At 46.9% G+C, this 8,814-nt stretch overlaps 1 protein-coding gene across 1 annotated transcript in view; it reads right to left on the reverse strand.

The window, feature by feature from the left end:
- Positions 1–8,814, reverse strand: part of MYOM2 (myomesin 2) — a 77,089-nt gene that overhangs the window by 17,554 nt on the left and 50,721 nt on the right. The window contains exons 24-27 of the mRNA XM_007470028.1: positions 8,166–8,302; positions 4,038–4,182; positions 3,859–3,918; positions 2,405–2,472 (exon numbers count right to left, since the gene is read on the reverse strand). Coding sequence (XP_007470090.1) covers positions 2,405–2,472; positions 3,859–3,918; positions 4,038–4,182; positions 8,166–8,302 — 410 coding nt within the window. The remainder of the gene's footprint in view (positions 1–2,404; positions 2,473–3,858; positions 3,919–4,037; positions 4,183–8,165; positions 8,303–8,814) is intronic.

Consider the following 8,814-nt stretch of genomic DNA (forward strand, 5'->3'; position numbering starts at 1 on the left):
CGAACCCACGTCCCCTGCATCGGCAGGCGGACTCTCAACCACTGCGCCACCAGGGAAGCCCTGGTAGCTCTATTTTTAATCTTTTGAGAACCTCCGTCCTATTTTCCCACAGTGGCTGCACCAATTTACATTCCCACCAACAGTGCACGAGGGCTCCCTTTCCTCCACAGTTTTGCCAACATTTGTCATTTCTTGTCTTTTTGATGATGGCCGTTCTGACAGGTGGCCTTCACCCTTGATTTGTCTTCTGTTTTTCCGCTCAGCGTCTAAACATGATTGAATGTCCCCATCCAGCCAGCGGGGAGAGAAGGACTTGACCCCCACGTCCACGACCCGCTGGGACTCCCAGGGTGTGATGGGCTCAGCTCAGTCTTCACCCATCTTCCATCCCATCAGCCAGCGCCGTTCAGACTCCCAGCCCCCGGCCACCAGCCCACCCGGAGGAGGCGGCAGGCCCCGCGTCAGCCCTCGCCTCACTCAGGACGCCGCTGTGCGGTCTTCACTCCTTGAATTCCTCACCTTCCTCATTCCGTGAAGCCGCTTCTTGTTTCTCCTCTTACTTCTCTGAGGACTTCCCCTCGGTAATTCCCTTAAAGATCCTTCTCTCCTGTTCTACTCTGACAACATGATATTTTCCAAAATTCCCCAAGTTTCCGTTATCTTTCTGTCTCTAAAGGCTGACCTTCAGCAAACCTGACCCACGGGCGTCGTGCTCACCGCCACGCGTGTCCTGCTACCTCATAAGCCTCCACAGCAGAGCTCCAGCTTGCTGTGAGGGCCGGGCTCACAGTGCGCTGGTTATACCATGCCGCCTGTGCTACAGGCGTAACCAACAAAGTGCTTGCAAAACTGAATTTATCCTCAAAATCCTCAGACTTGGTCCTGCCCCTGCAGTGCCGGTTAGTATCACAGCACCACCTGGTCTCCAAGACAGAGACCTAAGATCGTCCAAGACACTGTCCTCGCTCACATCCAATTACTCACCGACTCCTGCTGGAACCGTAGCTCCCCAACAGTCTTCCAGCGTATCTCCTACTCTGTGCACGTGAGCACTATGCTCGTCTGAGTTCCCATCTCTCATTGAGCCTCTTGGGCAGCCTCCCCTCCGGCCTTAAGAAACAGCCAGAGTCATCACGTTCCTGAAAACCCCAAAGGCAGGCTCCCCGCCGTCTGCAGACCAGAGTCCACCTCTGCCCTGCTGGATGCCCTCTGGTCCAGCCCCCAACTGTCTTACCAACCTTATGTATTTCTTATTGTGGTAAAATACAGATGATATAAAATTTACCATCTTCACCATTTTTAAGTGTACAGTTCTGTGGCATTATGCACATTCACATTGCTGTGTAACCATCACCACCAACCGTCTCCAGAACTTTCTCGTCTTCCCAACCTGATACTCTGTCCCCATTAAACACTGACTCCCCACCCCCATCCTTCAGCCCCTGGCCCCCTCCATCCTACTCTCTCTGAGTTTGACTGCTCTAGGGACCTCATGTAAGTGGAATCATACAGGGTCTGTCCTTTTGGGTCTGGCTTATTTCACCCAAGGATCATCCGTGTTGTAGCAGGTAACAGGATTTCCTTCCTTTTTAAGGCTGGACGACAGTCCGCGAATTTACCACATTTGTTTATCCATCCATCGATGGGCACTTGGGCCACCTCCACACTGGGTTATTGTGAATCGCGCGCACGTATGTATCTGAGGCTGGATCGTATCGTAATTCCACGCATTACTTCTGAGGAGCTGCCATACTGCTCTCCACAGCGGCCGACTCATAATTCACCCTCTAATGCTTCGGCTCCTAGTTTCCCACGCGGCCGTTTCACAGTTCAGCCTGTGGGAGCAGTTTCCACCCTCGTTGACCTGTATCCTTCTCAGTCATCCCCCCCACACTCAGCTCAGGATTCACCGCTTTGTTGACTTGTCTGCTTGTTTTTCTCTCTTGTCTGTGAGTAGCTTGGGAACAGAAATGATGCACGATCGAGCTTTCCCCACAGCCTCTTCTTCCATAGAGACAGCCATATAGCAGGGGCTCATTAACTTAAAGTCTGTTCCCCAAGGTACATCTTATTCCCCAAACGTACCTTTTATTTCCTAAAGAAATCATATGAGCAGCATAGAAATTACCAGATAAACTTCACCATAGCATTCTTTCCCATAAGTTCACTTCCTGAGATCTTAAATAAATATTTTATAAACTACCTACTTGCATCTTCGTTCGGTTGCCCCTGTAATCTGTTGACAAAGACCACAGACGAGAGTGAAAGTCTGAGTACCACCCGCCCCTAATCCAGCCCCCTGCACTTCACCACCAGTGTGATCGGAGCGTAGCTGCTCCCTGACTGTCTCCACTGTCACGAGAATGGGAATCCCACTCTCTCCTGGCTAGAACCGATTCCTCACCTTACAGACCAGCCGGATGTCACAATCTTCTGTAATATCCCAGTGCAGACACTCAGCGAAATGAGGGCCTGGCGGGGAAAAGGGAAAAAAGTTTAAATAAAGGAAAAAAATGTATACATATACACGCACACATACAAAGGCAATTTTGGGCAGAAGAAAGTAGCTGTTCAGTCTGAAACCAAGATAATTTAATAAAACTAATTTTCAGGGCTCGGAAGTCAGTGTGTGCAATACTGATACTGAAATCTCTATTTCTAGCTGGGTGATGCTGTTTGAATCTCTCAGCATCTTAGACAGCATCCCAGACATCTTCTCGGTGATGTCTATTAGCTATTGCTCTTTAGCAGGAAGAATAATGAAATCTTATATTTTTTTCTCAAGACACGTGTCTAACAACATCCAACAGCATGGTATAGAAAAACTTTAAAATAGGAGAACTAATTGAGGTAAGATGAAGAAAAAGCAGTTTGACCTAGCAATTATGTCAACACATGATATTTATATAGCATTTGAAATCAAAGATTAATTTATATATCTTTCAAAAATATCATTTTTACTTAATATAAGTGCAGAAGTCGTATGCTAATAATACATTCAACACAAAAATACAAAGCAGTTTTAGAAAGTATTTATTGATTTCTTCCCTATAAACACATCCTACGACGTTGTAGAATCATATTGTAGAAAAAAAATCATATTGTAGAAATGAGTAAAATAAATATTTTTGACTACTAAAAATAAAAATAACTTAAAAGAATAAAAACAATGTCTTCATTTTATATTTTAAAAGCTGTATTCTAACTTCTTTTCAAAAACTATAGAAATCCCATATAAAAAGTATTTTTCAAATAAACCCTTGGCTTGTAGTTCAGTTTCTAAAATTTATCCATTTTCCTTTGTATCTAGTTAATATGCATTTTTATTTTTTACTTATTTATTTTTAATATGCCTTTTTAAAACTATATACTTAAAAAGTATTGTTTGTAATTAAAGTGAAAACACCTAAAGGTTGAAAAGTTCACACACTTTTTAAGTAAAATAACAAGCTCCTGGCTATTGGAACTGGGTCTCCTGCCCTCTCTCCGTTTCTCCTAATAATCCCCCCAACTCACCCACCCCCATTCTTTATTCCTTTTTGTCACAATCACTGGATTCCATCGAGACGTGTAATGGAGGCACCCTTTCCTTATCACTGCAGGAGAATACCAACACTCAACAACAGATTCCAGGGCTTTTCAAGGTAGAGGCAAGAAGAAAATACAGATGAAATAAAGGGAAAGGTCAAAGAACAGAAAAGTACCCAAACTTTTACAGCTAAGAAGTGGTCTGACTTCTCGATCATTTAAAACCAAAGTTAGAGTCGTTTGGCATGAAGTAGGATCTGCTCCAAGCAAATGCTCAAATCCTAAACCTTTGTCTTATGCTAGTGGTGGGGAAGCCAGCCAACCACCTACCTTGTTTCCTGAGAAATTCCTTTCTTTGAAATTCAGCCTCTTCTAGGACAGCCTTGAATGCTAAATCCAATATTTGAGGGGACACAAATAGAAATGAAATACATTTGCTTCTCTCTGGTTGAAAGAATTTGCTTTGAATTTTCCTTTACAGATATAGGAAGACCTTCCACACAGCATACCGTCTCCAATGAGAACCAGAGAAGACTGGCTTTTGGCTTTTCCGTCGTGAATCTGCACAGTGTAGGTGCCTTCGTTTTCGATGGTAAACTGATCCATCACCATCTCGATAAGGCCAGTTGACTTGTCACACTTGATTCTGTGTGTCTGGGAGCACAGAAGGAAGGGGAGAATTCCACCGTGAAATTCCTCCCTCCAGTTTTCAAGCTGGCACCTAACGGTTGCATCAACTATTGTATCTTAAGGGATCATGGTGCCCAAAAAACACACAAAAAGAAATTTCAGCCACTGAACCTCTCAGTGAACCAAAGAGCAAACGAGGGACATTCGGCGATGAAGCCCTAGGTCTGCGTGGGGAGGACCTACACACAAAGAACCCAGCAGAAACTCTGCACACTCCTCGGGAATGTGCACTTGATGTGAGATAACTCAGCACACGGGGGAAAGAAAACGGGCCATGTCCGATCACAAAACCACAGGCAACAACCAACCATCTCCACAGCTGCGAGGGCTTCAGTCCCGGGGACTCTGGGGACAGGGGCATCACGACTGGTCACCCCCTACTCAACACCGCCACCAGCACCAGGGTTGAAGGCGCCCAGGCTCTGCATCCCCCATCCGGGCAGCCTCCAATGGGGACCCTTTCCCGGTGCCGCCCATCCAGAGCTCATGTCTCCCTCAGACTCTGCTCTCATCGCCTGTGATGAGCTACAGAGACTGACGTGTGGTTGCGAATGGACCATGTCTTATTATTCCACCCTTGGATACGATATCTGCAATCAAGCAGGGGTCAGGGAGGCAGAAGGAGCACATCCAAAGAATGATTCGTCTTCGATGCAGCCGTCATTCAGGGCAAGGACAGCACAGGGACCGGGGCTCCCCTCAGGAACACAACTCACAACACCCCAGGAGGGCTGCTTCCTCTGGCCTTGACCCCCCCAATGCTACGCCCAGAATGAACAAAAGCATGACAACCTTTGCTGGTGACCTTTCCTGCAGGAATTCCTGCTTCCTTCCAGAGGAGCCCAGCTGGGATTTACGCAAAGGCTTCCCAGCCTGAGTAATGAGCCGTCCCAGGAAGGTGGGGCTGTGGGGTGAGATGAGTGAGTCATCGCCAGTAACCTGTGGTCAGCAGCCAACAAACAGGACGAGAGGGAGGAAAGTCCACTCCTTGTCCTGAGAACCTGCTCTCCTACAGCCCTCACCTTGATGAGACTATTACAAAGAACTCCTATCCGCGGGTAACTAACAGAAAATGTGCGAGATCGGCCATTTTCTGACACATCATGTGTATTTGTCTTCACAATGCTCTTCTTTCTCTTTCAGGTGACATTTATATTTTGGATTCCAAATGCCAGTGTCACAAGAGAGCTGAGAAGATGAATATTGCAAAATAGCACCTTTGTCTGACATCCCTAAGCCCGTTTCCCTCAGCATCGGGCATCGTTTCTAAACTCTCCTGCCTGACGTTGGAAGCGGCACCTCTGCCTCCTGACCCCTTCCGTTTAATCCAAGTGTATTTCCAAGATGCCCTGTGGCCACTCCCCTGGTCAGCCCACGCTCCTCGGCCCCCGGACCCCCACCTTGCTAGCTCTCGCGTGTGCAAGGTGCAGGGCCCACCTGTTCCGGGGACCATTTTCTGCATTCCTCCTCCGAAGGAGAACCCAGGAATCCACTGCTCTTGAAATCTCCCCTAACTACTCCAGCCTCTCCACACCCCCGCCTTCTCTGAATCGGTGCTCACTGTACTGTTTTAACACGCTCTTCATTCTGTATTTTTTCTATATCATTCTCTGATTGAAGCTGTATTTCTTCAACTCTGGGATAAGCTCCAGGAGGGCAAGTTTACGTCTCATTTTTCTAGGCTACAGCGGACAATCAAAAACCATCCACAGACTATAAGCTGCCATCCACAGGGAAAGGAAGATGAGTGTCTGAGGTCCCAAGGGTTAACGTGATGCCTGAGGTTCTGTTTGATCAAATGTGACTTTCAGGTTTTAAGTGAATAAAGGCCACCCCTGCCCACAGGCCCTGACTTCCAGGAAACATAAAAAAATCACCTGGAAATCAGAAACTCCAGTATTGTTTCAAGTAAGTAAAGCATACACTGTGTACTTGTACAACATCGCTAAGATTTTTTTTTCAGTGGGAACTTGGTGTATATAAAGTGAGAGAGAGAGAGCAATGAATGAGAAGGCGTGAGCTCAGATTACATTTTGAGAGAGAGGCCATTTCAGGAGGCGGTACCAATTACAGGAAGCCTCCTGATTACGGCAGCAGGACACTGCTCCCTCCCCGGAGACTCCGGTAGTTCTTGGGGGCTGGGCAAGGAACAGCAGTCTGAGGGCTGCAACAGGTGTACCTCGCCGGGGTCCTTGAGTTTCTTTGCAGTTTTGAGTATTTGCTTTTGAATACGGGGAGCAAATTTCAAGTTGTTCAGACAGCGGTGCTGCTCTGGGTCTGTAAGACGCTCGCCCCCATCAAACATCTGTGAGTAGAGGCCTCTAGGACCCTGCTCTAATTAGGTCTGAGAAGTGAGAAGGAACCACGCTCACCAGCCAGATTCTTAACAATCCAGAGCCTTCTCCGTTTTCTCAGCTTCTGCACCGCAGGCTCTGGGCAGGTTTGAGAAAAGAATCAGGCTTCTAGCGATTGCCGTTATGCAGCGAGATGATGTTCAATGATTTTATGGGGGCCATAAATACAGGCTATTATGTGACTTTCACAAAATATAGCATCAATCTCCACATGGAAAAGTCACCTGTGGATTGCTAATTAAGGAATGAAATAGTACAGCCGTATTCCAAACGATGAGCCAGGTAGCAAAGACATCTGTTTTTAAAGCAAGCTCTCTACAGCAGGTAGGAATGTTAATCAAAAGATGTTCTACAAATAAAGTGCAATTACACTAAATTCCATGGCATTCCGTAGCATGATCTCTGCTCAAAGAAAATGTCTCCAATTACCTTGATCATGCGATGCTCTTCCATACACAGTATCCATACTGTGGGCTTTTTTGCAGCCAGGAGGAAACCGCATGCTTTCTACTTACTAGCCAACTCCCCAGTTTGTACAGCTCTTCAAGGATGCCATCATTCTTAAGGGGAAGATGGACTGGATGAGAAAACTCACGTAATCTTTGTCCGTACACGATTTCTTCCCGACGGACGTTCGTCTAACCAAGCTTTACTAAAAACCCATCAGACACAGAGGCCAGACTAGGGATGAGGCACCCAGCTCAGAGGGAGAGTAAGTGGGCCGTGCACCTGGCATGAGCAATCCCTACATCTCAACCATCCCGTTAATATCCGTGCAGCAGACACACCGCTGCGGCACTGAGGACTCAGTAGGACAGCTAAATAGACACAATGTGTTGGGTATCAAGGGAAAAGAGAGCGGAGGGGGTAAAGACGGTGGGATGTGAGAGACCCCAAGGGCACTGCTGAACAACAAAGGAAGGCTCCATCAAACAGGTCGTCTTTTAACTGGGTTCCCAGTTGCGCTGTAATAATTAGACAAGAGGACATATATGGAAACACAATGTTCCACAGGCAAAAAAGGAATCCTTGTAATATTTGTAAGCTTCATTCTACACAATTAAAAGTGGAAGCAGGGCAAAGTGTTTGTATCATCGCATCCTACACAGTTTTCTCCGCTCAGATTTGCCAGGCCAAGGGGGCAGCCTAAAAGCTCAGGGAAGGTGCAGAAACTAATTTCCCAGCTGACGCCTTCCATGGGCAGCTCTCAGTGGGAGGGGGGCCTAGGGAGGCATTGCTCACATCAGGGCAAAAATATACCCCTTCAAAACTGTCATCAAGAGTGAATAAACTGATCCATTGGGGATAACCGCCACCCCACGTAACACCAAGTCTCTAAACATAGTTGGTCATTTTTTAATTCCAACAGGCTTGGATTTAAAGGCCTCCTGATCGCTCATCTAACCGAGACCAAATCTCCGTACATTACAAGAATCAACCATCTCTCATTCATGCTGTCAGCCTTCTACGCCCCACCTTCTACAGCTTGAAAAGGGATGAAAACAGACCCAGAATACTGACTTTCAGGAACTGACCTTCCCAGGTAATACCTGGCCATCTCCAAAGCCAGAGGCCACGCACACATGAACTCACCTCGCTGTCACTGACTTCTCTGTCATTAATGATAAAGCGGTAGCTGGCGTCTGGTGATAAGTGCTCAGCCTGCAGCCAGAAGCGGACCTGGCCCTTATCAAAAATCCCATAAGCTAATTCTGACTTCAGAGGAATTGCTACAGGAAGAAAAGAAATCACAAGTCAATAATGCATGAATCCTTGTGAGAAGGAATAGCTGTATACTGTAGGAAAATATCAATCCTCATTATTAAATTTTTGGAGAATGTGAAACCCCGGAGTATTGAACTGGATTATGAAAACCAAAACAAAGAAATAGGACTCTAGTTAGCCTGGCGCTGCATTCAAAGCCTCCATGCCCCGTGAAGCCTTGCACGTGCACGGTCTGCTTTCCTGATGGGCCCGGTGACCACAGATGGATATATTCTTTCTGAATTCAATGTAATCCAATAACTGAGGATCCCATTTGATACAATTCTCACTTGGACTAAACAGCCACACTCAACCCGAAATCCAAAACACTGCATGCAATAAAAATTGCTACACGTGGGCTTCCCTGGTGGCGCAGTGGTTGAGAGTCCGCCTGCCGATGCAGGGGACACGGGTTCGTGCCCCGGTCTGGGAGGATCCCATGTGCCGCCGAGCGGCTGGGCCCGTGAGCCATGGCCGC

Source organism: Lipotes vexillifer, unplaced genomic scaffold (assembly GCF_000442215.2).
Source record: "Lipotes vexillifer unplaced genomic scaffold, Lipotes_vexillifer_v1.1 scaffold1980, whole genome shotgun sequence".
Classification (NCBI taxonomy): domain Eukaryota; kingdom Metazoa; phylum Chordata; class Mammalia; order Artiodactyla; family Lipotidae; genus Lipotes; species Lipotes vexillifer.